General features: G+C 50.3%; 2 protein-coding genes across 2 annotated transcripts; one reads left to right on the top strand and one right to left on the bottom strand.

Annotated features, from left to right (window-relative positions):
* Positions 1–1,536: 1,536 nt before the first annotated feature.
* SMIM33 (small integral membrane protein 33) lies at positions 1,537–4,363 on the bottom strand. The gene is made up of 2 exons (XM_032847469.1): positions 4,045–4,363; positions 1,537–2,604 (listed from the first exon to the last, which is right to left on the bottom strand). The coding sequence occupies exons 1-2, from the start codon at positions 4,360–4,362 to the stop codon at positions 2,218–2,220; spliced, it is 705 nt and encodes a 234-aa protein (XP_032703360.1). The 5' UTR covers position 4,363; the 3' UTR covers positions 1,537–2,217.
* Positions 4,364–6,570: 2,207 nt separating this feature from the next.
* On the top strand, positions 6,571–18,581 carry ECSCR (endothelial cell surface expressed chemotaxis and apoptosis regulator). Its single transcript, XM_032847543.1, has 12 exons — positions 6,571–6,594; positions 8,006–8,066; positions 9,769–9,790; positions 11,706–11,712; positions 13,640–13,691; positions 13,864–13,923; positions 14,409–14,513; positions 15,888–16,001; positions 16,400–16,498; positions 16,703–16,739; positions 17,969–18,065; positions 18,235–18,581. The coding sequence occupies exons 1-12, from the start codon at positions 6,571–6,573 to the stop codon at positions 18,241–18,243; spliced, it is 687 nt and encodes a 228-aa protein (XP_032703434.1). The 3' UTR covers positions 18,244–18,581.
* Positions 18,582–19,459: the final 878 nt, after the last annotated feature.

The following is a 19,459-nucleotide window of genomic DNA, read 5'->3' as shown; positions in this document are numbered from 1 at the left end:
GTCCAGGAGTCAGGCTGGGGGCAGAGAGTGTAGTATGCCCCATGGGCCTTTGTCTCTAGTGAGAGGCTGGGGAATACGGAGCGGCACACAGCCACATCTGGGGCAAGGGGCTACTCGAAGGACCAGGGGCCACTGGATGAACGTGCCCGGATGATAGAGCCTACAAACGGATAAGGGGGAAGGGGAGAAGAGGGTTTGTGTGAGGAGATAGGATATACTCTGGGAGACCTTGGACAACACACCCAGGCATCTGCTGTGTCTTATGCCATGCCATCACTGTTAGAACCGAGCCATTACGATGCTGTAATGGCAAACCTCCTCTATCAGGGGGGGCAGGCAGCCCATTTCTACCAGTTCCTTCTGTTTTACCCACTTGTTCCCTACCTCCCACTCTGGTTTGATTTTGTTTCATTTTGTTTTAAATTTTTTTAAGTAACCTCCATACCCAACATGTGTCTCGACTCGCAACCCCGAGATCAAGAGTTGGACGCTCTATCGACTGAGCTAGCTAGGCGCCCCTCACCTCTGTTTTTTTATCACAAATGCTCAGCACAAATTTCTGCGTACAGCATCACTGTGGAGATGGGCCCAACAGAGAGACACACATTTGTCAGAAGGAACCAACTGCTCCCAAGGATTCCAGAGCCTAAGGAGGAAAGGAGGACACAATCTCTTCTTCCCAGCTGTCCCAGCCATCCTGCCCCCCAAGGCCCGAGGCTCCTCCAACCTTATACCAATCATTCCTGTGCCTAGAAACCAGGGGAGAATCAAGGGCCTTTCCAAAATGATCTGCCCCCACCCATCTAGCCCCCAACTTGGTGCTCAGGCTGGAGAGTCTGACAGTTCAGGTTCAAATCCTGACTTCACCACTTGGCATCTGTGTCCACCTGGGGATCTGGATATCCTCCACTGTAAGACTGGGAGAACAGGGGCTCTTTCTCCCAAAGTTGTTATGAGGAGTGAATGCTAGGATATCCACAGGTCCACGGGTGAGTCGGGTGCCCAGTGTACAGCTGGACCACAAAGGAGGCAGGCCAGTCCTCAGTGCACATTACAATCTCCACCTCTGTTCCTCTGCATTGTCTGCCATCCTCACCTTCCTGACGGCCAGGGTCTCACCAAGGCCAGTACCAGGGTGCATCTGCTGTCCTCAGGCATTCCCCAGTGTAAAGAACCCAGATGCCCCTCCATAAACTCCTATCTGCACGTTCTCAACTGCACAACACTGAGGTACAGTTGGGTCAGGGACAGGGTCCTTTTGGAGAGCCACCCGGAGGCTCAGCACTGCCTTCCCGCATCTTATCAACCTCCACGCCCACCATCCCCTGCAAATCCCTCTCCTCACTCCTTCTTTCCCTTAGACGAGCAGCATGGATCTCCTTTTCCTTTCTTGTGTTCCCACTAGCTGGAAGGTTCTGGATTTGGGACACGTCATGGGATAAATTTTAGGCTGGTTCCAACTGGCCCATACACACAAAAAGGGGCAGGTAAAGAGAGCCCCCGAACTCCCTCCCTCTCATCCTGGGAAGGCAAGAAAAAGTCTTGCCCCAACATAGTAGGAGGCATTCAAAAGCCATGTAGGGAGAATAATTGGTGCTTGGGGCTTTACAAGGGCCTTGGAAGTTGTTGAAGAGGGTTAGGCCCCAGGAGCCAAAGGGCTATCTTCTGATCAGTGAAGGGCAACAGATTTTCCTTCTTTTCCTGAGTACCAGAGAAGGCAGACCCCTAGGTTCTTTGCCTCGGCTCTCCCTGACTAGCTCTCACAGAACCTGGGGGCACTGGGGGCAGGACCTCTACAGCGAGACTCTGAGATTCCCCGCACAGGGGTGGGGTAGGTGGGGGAATCTTGCAAGCTGGACTCATGCAGACACCAAAAGCAAAGGAGATTAGGGATGAGAGGAGGAGGTACAAACTTGGTAAAGGAGGGTCAAGGATCTGATGGTCCTGAAAAGCAGGAGGTAGCTTTGTGAGGGCAGCTTTGGGCCCTGGTAATGCTCACAGGAGCATGTTTCCAGGCAAAGCCCTCAAGCTTCTTTTATTTCTCCTGTCCGCATCAGCACTTTCTCTATAAATATTCTGCCGAGAGAGCAGCTCCAGCTGAGTCCATGTGTGCATTTCCAAAGCTCTGATGTCCAGACCCCAAGTTGCTTTTGCCCTAATTCTCTGTCCAGTTTCTTGTTGTGAGCCAGGTCAGTCCAACTTTTCAAAGTGTCCCTCCTACAGACATGTGACTTCATCAACGCTGAGCCTAGGCCCATCTGGCACGGGGCAGGAGCCAGGGACAGGAGGTTCCTGCCAGGTGTCTCCATGAGCATCCTGGGGGCCCAGCACTCGCCAGTGGATGAGGTAGATGCCGCCTTCCGGCTTTGGGGCTGGTGGCTCTGCGGGGAGAGTGGCACGGCCCTGGTGTAGTCTTGGCCCAAAGTGGACAGCCACCACGATACAGACAGCCAGCAGGACAAAAGCAGCAACAATGATGGTGAGCAGGGGTAGCCCATCCCCTCTTGGTGGTTCCCAGGTCCCACCCGGCACCTCTGGGAGTTGCCTTTGGGGCTCCTGCCCTGAGCCGTTCACAGCTGCAGAAGGCCAGGGACGTTGGCCAGCCTGGTAGGGGAGTGGCAGAGAGAAAAAGGGTGATATGGGCCTGTGCACACGGAAAAAGAGCCAAATGGAGAGACAGACACCCAAAGGGAACTGAGAGACAGAGAGCATTAGGGAGAGAGAAACACAGACAAAGAAAGGGAGTGAAGAAATGGAGAGACAAAGAAAGGGAGGGAAGACATGGAGAGACAAAGAAACATACAGATAAACACATGCATAGCAATAAACTCCACAACTCCCCCCACAAAAAAACCCGCATGTAGGAAGAGAGAGAATCAAAGAAAAATACAGGTGCGTGGTGGGGGGGATACAGAGAGAAAGAGGAAAACACAAAGCCAAGAAGACAAAGAAAGAGAGATAAAGAACCAGGAATGAAATAGATGTAGAGAGACAGAGAAAGAGAATAGGGAGACAAAGTAATTCAGAAAGGGATGGAGAGGGCTTCCTTACAGTCTGGCATACAGAGTGTGGCCCCCCACATCCGTCCCCTCCCACTGATCTGTCTATCCAGGCCTCCAGTAAAATTCCAATAGATTATATGTCCTAGGTCAGGAATCTGAGCCACGAGGGGCTGCTGTTCCATGGCCCGGCCTGTGGGCAGTGAGCAGCCCTTCTTCAAGTCCTGGGAGAAGGGAGTCATTGTGTTGAGTGTCTTAGGTTCCCACCACCCTCAACTCACACAGAAGGCAGAGGGGTGGTACCTTGGGGGAGGGAGAAAGGAAAATGAGGCAGGAACCCCCAAGGCTGGGGGTAAAGCAAAGGGGATACCTCATCCCATAACATAGGATCTTCTTAGGGGTCTCAGGTCTGGACCTGGAAGGGAGGGGATGCCCAGTGTGGATTCCTGGCTGCATTGAGGAGAACCCATGCCAGCCTCTGCCTCTCTCAAGGTCCCAGCCAGAAGCTGGGGGTAATGTCTGTCTGTCTCGGCTCTGCCAACTGTTGAGTAGGGGTGGGATGGATTACCATGAAGGCAGCAAACCTCCAAACGATAAATGCCAGAGCCAGCTGATGAAGTTACCACAGGCTCAAGAAAACTTCTCTCCCTAGCCTCCCTCCCCATACCCCCTGGACCATCAGTGCCCCCCCTCCCAACATGGGGGTGGAGCCTCTCCCCTAAACCTGGAGCCATAAGCCTGACCCTCCCGCAAGAGACTGGCAATTGGGGTCCAGGGTAGACTATTGAGAACACTCTCTTTAGTTTCTCAGTCACACTGTCATCCCCAACACTGTCCCTTTGCATGTAGGAAGCCCAATACCAACCCCCAGTTAAAAGTCTGAGGCTCTCTGGGGTCCAGGCCACAGAGGTCCCTGCACAGGGGAGGGAGGGGGAAAGCAGCTCCGGATGTACAGGGGAAAAAGGGAAGTTCAGTCTGGGGAAAGGGCTGGGGTCCCTGCAGGGAGACAGGCAGCTTATCTGGAGGGGTTGAGCCCAAAGTCTACCTGGTGCATTGTCCGCCTGGTGCAAGGCTCCCCGGGGACTGGTGGCCAGCCCTGCGAAGAAGAGCCTGCTGCCCCAGCTTGTCCCCTACCCGGAGCTGCCACGTCTATGGGGCGCACACACCCTCTGCATACATACTCTCCCGCGCTTTCACTTCCGCGAATACTGGGACTCCCCAGGGCCCAGCCCTTCCTTAACTGTGATCTGACCTTGATCTTGGCACCTCCTTTCTTGCTCCCTGCTAGCTTTAGCAGCCTGGGTCTGCCTGCCCACCCCTCCTCCAGCAAGTCGCAGACACCTTGCCAGCGCCCCCACCCCATCCTGCTCTCCACCATGACATCCCACTCCCCACCTCGACTAATTTCCTGACAGTACTGTCTCTTCGATTTTTTTTTAAATGCAATATCTCAAACACACTGGAAGTAGACTATAATATACTAAATCCCTTGGTCCAACCACCAGCTCTGTCCATCTTAACAGTTTGTCATGTTTATTTCAAAACTTTTTAAGAACCAAAATATAACAAATAAAAAAGAAGCCCCACTTTTTGACCTCTCCCCTCCTTCTTACCCCATGGGTAACCATGTTGTTGAATTTGATGTTTATTATTGCTGTGCAAGGTATTTTTTTCTCATTGGACTTTTTCTTCTTTGGTTTTTACAAATATGAATCCTACACATCTCTTTGCATTTGTCTGAATGTAACTTCATTTTGAGAATGTGTGGGCTTCAATGTGTCCAAGTCATGAAAAGTGCCCACGGGGGCATCTGGCAGATTCTGTCCATATAGCAAGAGGCTCTTGATCTCGGGGTTGTAGCCCCACGTTGGGTGTAGAGATTACTTAAAAATAAAGCCTTTTTTAAAAAGTGCCCATCCGGAGATTCATAAAGGGTAATTTTTGGTCTCAACTAACTCCATGAAACCAGCCACCCTTCATTCTGTCCCTTGCTGTGCTTGTACCGCCCTCCATTCCCGTCTGAAGACCAGGAGACCCCTGGGAATTCCCTTCACCCAGTAGTTTGATCTCAGGAGGCAAGATGGTGCCTCCTGATGGTGCCTCCTGATTCCTTGTCCTTCAGCCAAGCTTCTCCACACTCTGACATTCAGAGACCTCATCTGCCAGCTCACTGAACCCGAGGTCACTGAGCCGCTGGCCTGACCCGGCAACTGAGTGAGACAAGTGGCTGGCTGACCTTGAAGCCAGCTAGGAGGCTAACTCCCTACTAGTGCCTCCAAGGCTCTGAATGTCCCATATGGGTTCATTTAGCCTTCAGCCAGAGGGAATATGGGCTCTGTCACAGGCCAGAGCTTCAGCCTCTGCTCTTTGGTTCCTGCCCCCTTAAGACACATGTCCCATTGCTCCCATAGGCACCACCACTGAGGCTCCAGTCCCTGAGTCAAAAAGCCCAATTCCTGATCCTGCTGAGGGCTCACCTCCCCTTTCCCTCCCTCATCAGTCTTGGATCTACTTCCTAAAAGGCCTGAGAAAGGATAAGGGGAAACTTTTGGGACTAGACCATTGTTTCAGCCTTCCTTAACTTGTCCATCTCTATGCTCAGTGTTGGGAGCTGCGCTTCCCCCATTCCCACCATCTAAACTTTAATCATCTTTTATGGCTTTGGTTCAAGCTCCACCTCTGCCAGGAATGTAGTCTTCAGCACACTCTACTGACGTAGCTTTCTTTATTTTCCTTCAACCCTACACTGGTATGTTTCTTCCCTTGCTCCTGACATTTGTCACACTTTGATATACAGGTGTGTGGGGGCCCATTTTTCCTCCTAGCCTCTGAGCCCCATCAGGGCTTCCTGTCTGTGTCCCAGAGTCCATCACAGTGCCTGGTACTAGACAGCAGGTACTGGACAAAGATTGCTGAATAGAATTGGAAACTGGAAGCATCCTCCCACCCCCATCCTGTCCTGAGTCCTGGAGTTTTGTAAGCCATTACCTTGCACCTATGGGGATGGCAGTTCTCAGCCACAACAGGTGTTCAGTGACTTACTCCCTCTGTTTCTTTTTGGCTTTGTGTTGTAATGGAATCTCTCAGGTTCAGGTTCTAAAATGATCAAGAATGTGCTCTTATTTCAGAGAAGAAAAGCCCTGGCTCTCAACATTTGAGCACTGGAACCACAAATAAAAAGACTCTGGGGTCCTCATCACCGTCACCCCTCTGGGCAGGAGGCCCCTGACTCAGTTCCGTACCCTGGGGTCATTTCTCTTTTCCAGCTCCCCGGTGGAGGCGGAAGTGGCCTTGTTGCCTAGGGGAAGCAAGGAGCAGCCCTTCCTCCCTCCTGTCCTCACTGAAGGAAGTCATGGTTAGGATTCTGCTGCTGAAGCTGAAGGAGAGGGAATTGTGTGGACGTTCTGAGCAAGCCAGCAGGAGGTTGCCAGGATAGGGAACATCTGGGACCTGGCTGCCTTTTGGGGTTCATTCTTAAGTTCTGCATCACTGGAAGTAGGCCGAGAGCAAGGGCTACCCATCTCAACTGCATCCGATTTCCAGCCTTCTTATTAAAACCTATAGGTCTATAATGGGTGTCGGATTTCTTTGTCGGGTAATGATAATGTTCTAAAATTGGTCATGGTGCTGGTTACACAAGTCTCTGAATAATATTAAAAGCCACAGAATTGTACAGTTTAAATGGGTAAATTGTATAGTATGCGTCTTAGGGTGGTCAGGTTGCTATACCAAAATACTATAATCTGGGTGGCTTATAAAGAACAGAAATCTATTTCCCACAGTTCTGGAGGCTGGGAAGTTCGAGATCAAGATGACAGCAGATTTAGTGTCCATCAAGATCCCACTTCCTGATTCATAGATGGTGCCTTCTCACTGTGTCCTCTTGAGGCTCAGAGGGACAAGCTAGCTTTCTAGAGTCTCTTTTATAAGGGCACGCTTCCTGTTCAGGAAGGCTCCACCCTTATGACCTAATCATCTCCCAAAAGCCCCACCTCTTAATACCATCACCTTGGAAGTTAGGATTTTAATATGAATTTTGAGGGGACACAAACGTTCAGCCTTTAGTGGCATGTGAATTATATCTCAATAAAGCTCTTAAAAAAACACACACACAATAGGGGCACCTGGGTGGCTCAGTGGGTTAAAGCCTCTGCCTTCGGCTCAGGTCATGATCTCAGGGTCCTGGGGTCGAGCCCCGCATCAGGCTCTCTGCTCAGCGGGGAGCCTGCTTCTCCCTCTCTCTCTGACTGCCTCTCTGCCTACTTGTGATCTCTGTTTGTCAAATAAATAAATAAAATCTTAAAAAAAAAAAACAAAACCACAGTAGGGGCACCTGGGTGGTCCAGTGGGTTGAGCGTCTGACTCTTGGTTTTGGCTCAGGTCATGATCTCAGGGTTCTGGGATCCAGCACCATGTCAGTCTCCCCACTCATTGTGGAATCTGATTGTCCCTCTCCCTCCCCCTCTGCTCCTCCCTTCACTCTCTCTCTCTTTCTGTCTCTCAAATAAATAGAATCTTTAAAGAGTAATAGAAAAAGAAAATAAAAAACACAATAAAAAACTAAGTATCTATTAGAATGGTTAAAACGAAGCCTGTAGCTGTCTACAGCAGTATCAGTCGTAAAAAGAAAAACCAGAAGCACCTTAAACGTTTAAAAACAGGGAAGTGGTTAAACAGACCACAAAACAGTAAATACGTTGCCATTAAAACTGATCACAATGAGGGGCACCTGGGTGGCTCAGTGGGTTGACTCTTGGTTTTGGCTCAGGTCATGATCTTGGGGTCATGGGATCCAGCTCTGCACTCAGCATGAAGTCAGCCAGTCTCTCTCCCTCCGTCCTCCCACCCCCTCACACATGCATACTCTCTCTCTAAAATAAATTGATAAATAAAATGTGAAAAAAAAAATACAATATCGTGATGAAGACTGTGAGCCAGCAGGAAAGGCTTATAATTTGAAAATAAAGGGAAAGCTCTTCCTTCTCTTGTTCTCCCTTTACTTCTAGAATAATCCAGTCCCAAAGGTGAGGCAGGACAAGTTAGGCAACGTGCCCGTGGAGGTGGGAGGTAGTCACAGAGAAGGCTGTTAGAGCCCAGGAGGTGTAGGAAGGGCCCAGAGTGAAGGGTCAGAGACTGAGTAGAAGGTATCCTTGAGGGGAGGGTGGCGCTGAGATGGGAGGTTAGTTACAAGGCGAGTGATCAAATAAATTCAATGAGAGCCAGATTTAAGAGAAGGGGCTTGGAGGGTGCCTGGGTGGTTCAGTTGGTTAAGCTTGTAACTCTTGATTTTTGTCTCAGGTCATGATCTCAGGGTCAAAGGATCGAGCCCTGAGTGGGGTGCTATGCTCAGCACAAAGTCTGTTTGTCCCTCTCCCTCTGCTCCTCTACCCACCCCCCACTCTCTAAAATATATAAATAAAGGGGTTTTTTTTAAGATTTTATTTATTTATTTGACAGACAGAGATCACAAGTAGGCAGAGAGGCAGGCGGGGGCGGGGGGGAGGAAGCAGGCCCCCCGCTGAGCAGAGAGCCCTGTGCGGGGCTCCATCCCAGGACCCTGAGATCATGACCTGAGCCGAAGGCAGAGGCTTAACCCACTGAGCCCCCCAGGTGCCCAGGTTTTTAAAAATCTTAAAAAAGAGAGAAAGAGAGAGAGAGGCCTTAGAGAGGCTACCCATGAGTAGCAATGAACACACCTACTGACTGGATCTCAGTTTCTAAATACCATTTGTAACTAGGGCTCCTTGGAGAAATAGCTGATCCCAAGGTTGGGCACAGGATGAACATGGAACATCTTGTTATTCCAGAAAGTAAGAAAGTGCTCAAAGAATGATGGAACCATGTCAATAGGACATGAAAGCCAGCTTGAAGAGATCCCCAATGACCAAAATGGGGACAATTTGTTCATCAAAATAATAAACGATTGTAATATGTAGTATTTACATAATTACAAAGGTGAAAAGAGGAACTTTAAAGTGGGAGAAAAGCTAGCCATGGTGCCTGAATGGTACCCCCCACAAAAATACATTGTTATCTTAGTCCCCAGAACCTGGGAATACTACCTTCCATGGAAAAACAGTCTTCGCAGATGTAACTAAGTTAAGGATTTGGGATGAGGAGGTCATCCAGGATTATCCAGATGGTCATGAGATTCAATGACAAGTGTCTTTATAAGAGGCACACAAAGGAGAAGGTGATGTGAAGATGGAGGCAGAGATTGAAGTGATGTGGCCACAAGCCAAGGAATGTCCAACAGCTGCTGGAAGCTGGAAGAGGCAAGGAACAGATACTTCCCTAGAGCATTGGGAGGGAATGCAGCTCTGCCAACATGAAGAACTGTTCAGAATAACCAGAGGGGCACCTGGCTGGCTCCACCAGGGGAGCAAGCAACTCTTGATCTCAGGCTTCTGAGATGGAGCCCCACATTGGTTGTAGAGATTACTTAAAAATAAAACCTTAAAAAGAAGAACAATGTTTGTAAGGCCTCCATGAAAGGTGCTGGGCGTCCCATCCGCATGGGGAGCCCTGAGGAGGGAGAGGAAAGGGAAGCATTCAAGGTCTCCTGAGCATGGGTGGCTGGTGGCTGAGCTTCAAGGCTCAGTCAAGGGCGACGGGGACCTGGTCTGAAACAGTATGGGGAAGGACTGGAGTTTGACTCCAGGAAAACCTCCAAAAGCCTCCAGACTGTGTGTGGAGGGACCTGATGGCCCCTCAGAGGGGAAGAGAGGGGGCCTGGAGCCTCTCGGCCATCACTGATCTTTGTCGAAAGGCCCTGGAGGACAGACACCACAGTGGCTCTAGCCCAGGCCGGGCAGAGCTCCGGGCATGGTCACGGCTGCTCCAGCCTTACATCCTCATCTGGGCCTGCTGGGCTGAGCAGGGCCCCTGGAGCCAGTCCCAATCTGTTTCCTTCTATTCTTTGACAGGAAGCTCCTGGAGAGCCAGCCCCCACCCGACACCCCGCCCCAGCACTCCCTCTCTCTTCTCCACTATGGACAGAGCCAGCGTGGAGCGGCTGCCTGCCCGCCACAGACCCCGCTGACATGGGCACGGTCAGAGCCACACAGCTGTGCTGGGCCATCCTCGGCGTCCTCCTAATCCAAGGTAAGAGGCACTTGCCCCTCCGCTCCAGCAGCTCCTCTCCCGCCACTGGCAGTCCCGGGTGCCAGTCCATCCTTCACCACAGACAGACCGAGGCACATGCTCTCCATCCAGGCCCATGCCCAAGGGAAATTCCAGAGCTTTCTCATGAAGGGAACCAGTTGAATTGGGGCGGGGGGGTCAGTACCGAGTGAACGCAAAGTTGAGGTGTCGTGAAACCCTTTTGTGAGAAAATTTCCAGGATGAACTGGGGCACCCACAGAGGCTGGTCTCCTGAAATGTGGGGAAGCGACTCTCTTGGTGTGAGACTGAGGCCAGAAAGCTCCTTCCAGGGTGTTCTAGCATACAGTTGTCTGCGCTTCAGGCTTTACAGGTGATCCTTACTCTTTTTTCATATGAGGAGTAACAACATGGGCATTCCAAATGTTGACTTGAAGCTCAAATCACAGCAAGAGGGACTCAGGTTAGATACAAAGAACTATTTACCAGAGAGGATATACACAGCATCGTCACCCAGTGGGGGGCTGGGTGAGAAGATAGCCAGAGGAGATGACTGGAAACAACACCTCTGACACTGCCTTCTGCTAGCCCATGAGGGGTGAAGCAGCTCACAAGGGGTCCCCTAATTAGGGAGCAGTTGCTGGGAACCATGAGAAATCCAGGAGATTCTGACTCACAGGGTAGCGACTTCCCTTTGGTCATCCCTTCCCCACCCCCACCTCACTCTCCAGCCGTCCTCTGTTGTGGACTTATGAGCCTGCTCTCAGAGCAGCAGAAAAAAGTGCAAAAAAGTACAAAGTGCTTGGACGGGGAGAGAGGATGGCTCTCCCCTGGTAGGGGGTGGGAAGCCTGAGTTCCAGTACTCCCTCCCCGAAGAGGTCAGATTTTTCTCTAGAAGCCCATGGGCTCGGAGTAAGACTCTGATTGCTCCCCCACCCCCAGCCCCACACCCCCAGAGGACAGAGTCACACATTTGGTCTGGGGCTGCAGGACTAAACTCTTGTAGAAACCACAGAAGTGGCAGAGGAGGAGATTAAATGGCAAGACTCGTGTGGGGGCAGTGTCCCAGGAAGTGGGACGGCTCGAAACATCCTGTGTAAACTCTACATAAGCCATGCTCGCCCCTTGAATTTCCTCATCTCTCATCTCGAAATCTCAGTACACTTACTATCCCCCTTGAGGGAACCATTGGGAGGCTAATCAGGCCCACAAGGTGACTTGACGTGGATACACAGAGACTTGGAGGATTGGAAGGAACAGTGCAAAACTGAAAATGTCTAGTATTTATTGAGCATGGACTGTCTGTCAGGCACTGGGTTAAGTGCTTTAGATGAATTTTCTTATCCTCACAATCACTTATGAGGTATGAAAGTCATTTGAGTTTTAAAGAAGAGAAAACAGGCCTAGGTCGGAGAGGAAGTGGTGGAGTCTGGGCTTGAACTCACACCTGTCAGACTCCAAAAGCTGTGATTTTTTAACTATTAAATTATGCTGCTGAAGAAAATAAGGGACAGGGGTGGTGGAGAGGGAGAAGGGAAAGGCTGGAAGGTCATGAAGCAGGTAGGGATTAGAGAGAAGAGATGGGAAAATCAGAAATCTCTGCAGCCCTCAGTTCTTGGGCTGTCTGTATGCCCAGTGGTCAGAGGCACCCTGGCCTGCAGAAACAGGTGTTCCTTAAGTCCCTCCTCTACTCACAGAGGAATCCACTGGTGACAGAAAGTGCTGGTAGGGAGACAGGGCCAGAAGACAGAGATCAGGGTACTTGAACTTGGAGTCTGTGACTCTGGAACTCCTTCCAAGCCCCTAGTTTTGTTCCCACATCTGCGGGAAGGCACTGTACTGTGGCCACACACTAAAAACTAACGTTACGACATGACAGAGCTCAGACAGAACCTAAAACACACTGGATCAGTAGCTGACGGCTGTTTTCAGGATGTGCCTTGAAAGGTGTTCTTCCAGGGTCATTTTCAGCTGGTAGAGTTCTCTCCAGCCTCAGGCACCTAGGAGTGTTAATACCCCTCCTATGCCCACCCAAAGAGGGAGGGTACTACCAGAGACTGGTGACCTGGAAAAACACAGCCAGGCTTTAGGCAAGCTTGGGCTTGGAAACCATTAAATCCCCACTGTCCAAGTGATAGCCCCACGGAGGAAGGCAGTGGCTAAGGAAAATAAACAGACCGGCAGGCTGCCACAGGCTGGGAGGGCCCTGGCTGGCAGCTGCCTCCGCTCACCCCGCCCCAGGCTTGGGACTTCCCTGCGGACAGGGGGCCTGGGAGCCCAAGGGCCAGGCCAGAGGCTGCGGTCCCTGCCGAGGCAGAGAGACGGGAACCAGGCTGGGCGGGTCCACTTCCCCATGTTGTTTTCATTTCACATTGTTCACAGGTTTCAAGAATGATTTCATTGTGGAAAATGAGCAAACACAACCTGACCTTTCAGGTCCCACACACACAGGGGCCGCACACAGGGGCACAAAAACACACATACACAGCGGCACAGAGGCCTGCAGGCATACACGTGTACAAACCGAAAAGCCAGTGAGGGCTTCTGACTGGGGCCTCCTGGTAACTGGCTCCTCCCTGGCTTTGGACAACAATGGCCGTTTCTGAAGTAGCCTCTGCCTGTGAAGGTAAAATTGGCCCCGTGTTCTAGAGCTTCCCTGGCCTTTATATATACCTCAGAATTCACTTCTTGTGTGTGCTCTTCCTTCCTACTGGAGTACGGGGCAGAGAGACAGCCCAGATACCAACCCCAGTCCCTAACCTCATTTTATTCACCACATTATTCTTTCCATCCCCTTCCCTTGGGGGCAGGACCAAGATGACAATATTCACAGGGAGAAATGGATGGCTCAATGGTAGGAAAGCAAGAATCTGGAGTCCTAGGTCCTTATCCAGACATCAAAGGTCACTGGCCCTCTGTTCTTGGACAAATCACTGGTTTGAAATAACGTTCCCCTGACCTCCTATCAGCTTGGCTTAGAACCCACGTGGCATTAAAGAGACAGAAAAGGATTCTGGGACACTGAACTTGAGGTGGGGGTGATGGTACTATTGAGTTATGGTTTCAGAGGAAGCTAGGCCTGTGAACCAGAGCCACGTCCTCCAGCCCTCTGCCAAGTGTGCCTGCCTTCCAACATGGAAGGCTTGGAAAGATTGGGTTCTCCTGTGGGCTTGGAGCTGGGCAAGAGTCTCGCCAAACTAGTCAAAGTGTTCTGCTCTCTCTTGCAAGCCACCACTCCCAGCCCAGGGCAATCTCAGGGTAAGACCAAACACACGGAACCTACTCTAGCATTGAGGCCTGGCCACTTAGGGCAAGAGGAGCACGGATCTCAGGTGACTGGGGGTGGGGCCCAAGCTCTTAGGACATCAAAGGCTGAGCTCCTCTGGGGACTATTTCAGCTTGACCTAGGCTAATGTGCCTCAAAAGAGGAGACGGATGAATGGTTGGAGGTTGGGGGGTGGGGCAGGGAGAAAGATTAGAAAACTCCATCTATGTGGAAGACAGGGAGACGGAGTAATAGCCTCAGATGATTTGTTTCAGGAAACTTTAGCAGCCCAAGTCGGACCACAGAGCCTCTTTTTTCCAACATAGGTGAGTGAGTGTGGCTGCAGAAGGGCTGCTCCCTGCCCCAGCCCAGCCCCCTGCCCAACCCCCCACCCAGCCCTTTGGATCTGCTTGGAGCCCAAGGGTTCTCAGCTGGGTAAGGGAGTGTGGTGTCACCCAATTTGCCCCCTCTAATCTCCCACTGCCTCTGTCCTTGCAGGAATGAGCCTTTCCTCAGATCCCAGCAGCCCAAGCTCTCTGGCCAGCACGAGGACCCAAGGTACTCTGAGGCTCAGATCCAGATGCCTTCTGGGGAGGGCCCAGTGAGGAAGCAGACACAGTTGCTGCCCTACAGGAGAATACAGACTGGTGGGGAGCAGACAAGTAAACAGGACCTCATGTGGCCAGCTACAAAGCAGGGGGAAAGGGCTGTGATGACCACAGCAGAACATGCTGCAAGGGCCGAGACAGACTTGGACGTAGGCCACTTCTGACTCAGGGGCCAGGTGAGACATGCTAGAGTGAGTGACCTTGGAAGTGGAGGTCCAAGATGGAGTTAAGCAGATGAGGACTGTGGGGTGGAGGGTGGTAGGGTAGATTTCAGGCAGACAGAACCCTATAGGTAAAGGCCCAAAGTTAAAAAGAGAGGATGGCTTCTTCTGGAATTGAAAGCAGTAAAGAAAAGGAAGGTTTGGGTCTGAAGAGGGACCCTTGTACACACTGGCTGAGGCCTGAGCAGGCCCACCCATGCTTCCTACTCCACAGCACCTCAGGACAAGGCCTCACAGGTCCTCATGGTGACCAGTAAACCTGTGACACCAAGCACCATGGACAGTCAGTCCCAGGCACAGACGTCCACAGCAGGACTTGGTGAGTACCTGGGGCTGAGGGTCAGGAGCACTGGGTCATGTCTGGTTGGGGTCCTTCTCCACCTCTTCAGGATGCCCAGGTTCTGCCCCACAAGGAGGCCTCGCAGGGCCGGGAGCCACATTAGTGGCAGCTTGGTTTGGGGATGAGAGAGGTTTGGTGGGAAGTAGAGACACAGCCTTGGGCCTGGTCACAATGAAGGCAAAAGGAGCCTGGACTCAGGACTGATGAAGGCATGGAGGGAAAAGGGAGAGGTAGAACCCAAAATGATGAAAAGGGAGGCAAAAGGCCTTCGGCCAGGGCTCCATGCTCTTCTGGGCAGGCTAACCTCATACGCCAGTGTGGGGCAAGAGCTGGGAGGGGACAGACACCTCCGTTGTGGCCCTACTGTCCTATCTGTGTTCTCAATGAAGAGCACCCTGACCCTTTCTTTCATCCTACCCCTTGGCTCTGGGATTTTTTTTATACTCACAGACTTATTTGGCAGTGCAGGGATGGATAAGGAAATGGACAGCGATCAGACCAGCAGTACAATGAGTGGAAGAGGGGGCACCTGGCTGACTCAGCTGCTGGAGCTGCAACTCTTGATCTCAGGGCTACAAGTTCAAGCTCCATGTTGGGTGTAGAGATTACTTTAAAATAAAAGCTTTAAAAAAAAAGAGTCAAAGGGGAGAAGAGATGGGTGATCATACTACTTTTTTAAAAAGATTTTATTTATGTATCTGACAGAGAGAGAGACAGAGAGACACAGTAAGAGAGGTAACACAAGCAGGGGAGTGGGAGAGGGAGAAGTAGGCTTCCCACCGAGCAGGGAGCCCAATGTGGGGCTCAATCCTAGGAACCCAGGATCATGACCTGAGCTGAAGGCAGATGCTTAACAACTGAGCCACTCAGGTGCCCTGATCGTACTATTTTTTAAGAGGACCGGAAACTTGTGCCCCTTAACCAGCAGCCTGCCTTATTAAATGAGTGCCTGGGGATAAACCTCCAGTGCGCTTTTTTTCCTCTTGCTTCAACCTTTGGCAAGATACAGAGGGCTCTACCTTGCCCGGTCTGGCTCCCTATCTGTGGAGCACAAATGGGTCCCAAGAGGATGGTGGGAAGAGAGTAACAGGGGAGGCATCCTGAACTTTTTGGAGTCCCCTGCAGCTAGTAATATGAGCAACCAGCAGAGCAATCACCTGATCCCATGTTACGTCACCCAGTCTGACCCCCATAATCACGAGATCTGGTGTGAGTGGCAGGAGGAAGTCTTTTTTATAGGGCATGGGCTCCTTCTGAGTTCTTTACCTGGGAAAGTGGGAGGGGAGCTAGCTCTCTCCTCTGGCAGGCCATCCCAGTCCCATCACTAATGCACCCATCCCCATTCCATTTCAGACACTTCTCAAAATACTACTCCCATATCAACCACTATGAGCCTGAGGACCAAAGAAGACTTGTCTGTCCTGCCCAGTCCCACATCAGAGACGGTGCTCACTGTGGCTGCATTTGGTAAGAGAGACAAGGTGGGGAGAGTGGCAGGAGACCCCATCCCTGAACTAACTTGGACTCTGGGTCTGGAAACACAAGTGTAAATCCCACCTATTTGTTCTAGGAGGGCATGGCTGATGAAGGAGGCCCTGGTAGGAAGGAGCCTCCATGGGCCCTCCAGTCAGCAATTCTGGGCTCTGCTGGGTTCCATGCTCTTGTTGGGAGGTGAGGCAGCTGTGGAGCTTACTCTGGCCAGGGGTAGTGGGCTGAGAGCTCATTTATTCTTCAGAGAAGGGGAATTCACTTTGCTTTCAGAGCCTATCTACAGAGCACTTAGCTGGGAAGGGAATTTGGACTCCTGTTGCCCCCTTTTGACCCTTCCTTTGCTTCTCCTTTACCCTGACCTTTTCCCTGCTCAGGTGTTATCAGCTTCATTGTCATCCTGGTGGTTGTGGTGATCGTCTTAGTCAGTGTGGTCAGTCTAAGGTTTAAGTGTCGGAAGAACAAAGAGTCTGAAGGTACATCCTTGCCACTCAGGGCCCCCTTTGCCCCTCTTTAAAGACTAAGAGCTGCATTTTGGGACTGGAGTGTAGGAAAAGCATGGCACATAAGCGCCACTGATGAGATGGGAGGGTAGTCCACTTGGGTGGGCTTTGAGGGACAGGCTGGTCTTCTGAGTTATAGCATGTGACCCCCAATCTGTGCCTTTGACTATTTTACAGATCCCCAGAAGCCTGGGAGTTCGGGGCTATCTGAAAGGTAAGACTGTCAGAGGTATAAGGGAGGAATCATCTATCTGACCTCTCAGTCCACCACTCCAAGAGAGAACTGAAACTTCCTGGGGTGCCTGGGTGATTCAGGCCTTTGGGCATCCAGCTCTGGATTTCAGCTCAGGTCATGGTCATGAGATCAAGCCCAGTGTCAGGCTCTGCATTCAGTGTGGAGCTGGCTTGAGATTGTCTCTGTCTCCCTCTCTCTCTGCCCCTCCCCCTGCTCTCTCTCTCTCTCTCTCTCTCTTGATCTAACATAAATAAATGAAATCTTTAAAAAAAAAAAAAGAAAGAAAAAGAACTGATACTTCCTGCCTTCTACATGGATGTTCACACAAGCATGCATGGAATATTGACAGCCACCACTGAGACCAAGGCAAGGGATGGGCAGGACAGGAGTGACGCTAAAATGAAACAATCAGGAGACAGGAGATGAACTGGAACTCTTCAGCCTAAGGGCTAAGCCTCTATAACCCCCTCATGAAAAGTGTAGGAGTTCAGATTCTAATACAATTCAGATTATTTTATAGATAGATAGATAGATAGATTCTATATAGATAGATTCTATATCTATATATAACTATATATATAGAATACATATATTCTAATATGTAATTCAGATTCTAATAATCTTTTTTTTAAAGATTTTATTGATTAATTTTAAAGAAAGAAAGAGAGGAGGGGATAAGGGCAGAGGAAGGGGGAGAGAGAAACATAAGCAGACTCTGCACTAAGCGCAGAGCCCAACGTGGGGCCGAATCTCGTGACCCTGAGATCACGACCTGAGCTGAAACCAAGAGTCAGATGCTTAACCGACCGAGCCACGCAGGTGCCTCTCTAGATACCCCTTTAAATAAGAAAACACTTATTTAGGAACATCTTGTACATGCCAGGCACTATGGTAGATATTTTCTAATATTATCTCAAATTCTTACATCAATTCTTCAAGGCAGATATATTGCATTCTGTTCATTTGAAAAAATTGAGACTTGGAGACGTTGTAACTTGGTCAAGATCACATGAGTAGCAAGTAGTGAAACTAAGATTTAGATAAAAGATTTTTGGGCTTCCAAGCACATGCCCATTTCATTAGGGCCCATCACCAAAATACAGGTTTATCGAAACAAAGGTCGAAGTTCCAACACGTGACCCCACAGCTCCCTGACCACCCCAGTGCACTCCTCCATGTTACAACCCATGTTCCTTTCCTACCCCTAGCTGCTCCACAGCCAATGGAGAGAAAGACAGCATCACCCTGATCTCCATGAAGAATATCAACATGAATAACAGCAAAGGATACCCCACAGCAGAGAAGGTACATTTTTCCTGGTTCCTTCCTCCCTTCTCTCTCCTTCTCTTACCTTCAGGTTCTAGTTCCTTAACCAGAAAGGAGATATGTTCAAAGACGCAGGCTCTGCTCTCCTCTTTCCTAGCCCACCACTCCTGAGAAGTTCACGCTTTCTCACGATGTATTTATTTTGCAGGTTCTTTAGAAGAAATGTCGGGTCCCCATGGGTCCAAGGACGATGAAGCTGCCCCATGACTATAAAGAGGAAGGCAATGGGAGTGCTAGAGGCATGAATCACATATAAATTATTTTATTATTTCACACTTACTCCAAGATCTAAAGGACACCAGCACTCCTCCAGACCTAGGAGTAAGCTGCCAGGATGAGAGACTCTTTCCCATATGGGCAGCCACTCTGGAAATACAGCCTGCTCCTCCCACCCACTCACCGTCAAAGGAAGGGGGAGTCTGGAGGGCAAGGGCAAGGAAAATGACAAAGTGGAGTGGCCCTTGCTACTTTGCATTAAAATTATTTTCTGGCCAACAGTCTAATTTCTATTAAGGTCTGTGCTCTCGTGCAGGTTTATTAATGGTGCTCTAGCAGCTGTGATATCTCCTTTCCTGGGCAAGCACAGATCCAAGCTTCTGCCCCTGTAGAGAGCTCTCTGAGCAACCTGCGAGGTAGACTGAACATTCTGTCAGGTCTGCCCCAGTTCCTCTGGATCATTAAGGAGGAATGAGGTCCTGAGGGACTAATTACTTCAAGAGAGGAGAGAGAAAGGGAGCTGTAAACTCTCTAGGTGCACACACCTAGAGAACCTAGAGAATGAGAACAGGAGAGGCACAATGCATTCTGACTAGGGAAGCCCAGTGGGGAGGGCAGATGTCCTCTGCCTGCCCCAGGGCAGACATGCCTCACTTTGGTCCTAGCTATGGGAATAACACTGGGGAGGTCTGGAACAGGGATAAGTCTGTGACTTCATAAGCCAAAACCCACCCCCTTTACCCTGTACAGCTATAATCTTTGTGTCCTAGAAAGCGAATAAAGGGTGACAAACCCTCTAAAGTCTTTTAAAGGGAAGGAGGAAAAGCAGTTACCCATTTTCTTAGAACTCTCCACCATGAAACTGGTTTGGAAATTAATTTTGGTTGGGGGACATTCAGTGGGAGAGTCACCTGCATGTGTCTACACAGAGGGGTTAACTTTATAAATACATGCTAGTTGGCAGTCCAGATTACAAGATTACCCATTCTGAACAATGTGCGACAATGCACCATTTGCTTCTGGATCTAGACGCTGTGAGGTGAGATGAGAGAGAAAGCCTGGAAAAAGAAAGCTTCACCCTCTCTGTTCTGTTGCAACTATTTAAGCAGACTGAAGAAACCTACTGGGTTCTAAAATCTTCTAGGACAAGGCTTGAA

This window comes from Lontra canadensis, unplaced genomic scaffold, assembly GCF_010015895.1.
Source record: "Lontra canadensis isolate GAN:19392208 unplaced genomic scaffold, GSC_riverotter_1.0 scaffold189, whole genome shotgun sequence".
Taxonomy (NCBI): Eukaryota; Metazoa; Chordata; class Mammalia; order Carnivora; family Mustelidae; genus Lontra; species Lontra canadensis.
This window is presented reverse-complemented; position numbering and strand designations above follow the sequence as displayed.

Bases quoted from the DNA above. Each gene is read 5' to 3' on its own strand.
- ECSCR (XM_032847543.1), top strand. From the start codon at position 6,571: ATGGGTGTCGGATTTCTTTGTCGG. The intron at 8,067-9,768 runs GTAGTCACAGAG...CTTTGTCGAAAG, and splicing joins CGTGCCCGTGGAGGTGGGAG to GCCCTGGAGGACAGACACCA. The intron at 13,692-13,863 runs GTGAGTGAGTGT...CTGTCCTTGCAG, and splicing joins GCCTCTTTTTTCCAACATAG to GAATGAGCCTTTCCTCAGAT.
- SMIM33 (XM_032847469.1), bottom strand. From the start codon at position 4,362: ATGGGGTGGGGGCGCTGGCAAGGTGTCTGCGACTTGCTGGAGGAGGGG. The intron at 2,605-4,044 runs GTAGACTTTGGG...CTCCCCTACCAG, and splicing joins CCAGGCGGACAATGCACCAG to GCTGGCCAACGTCCCTGGCC.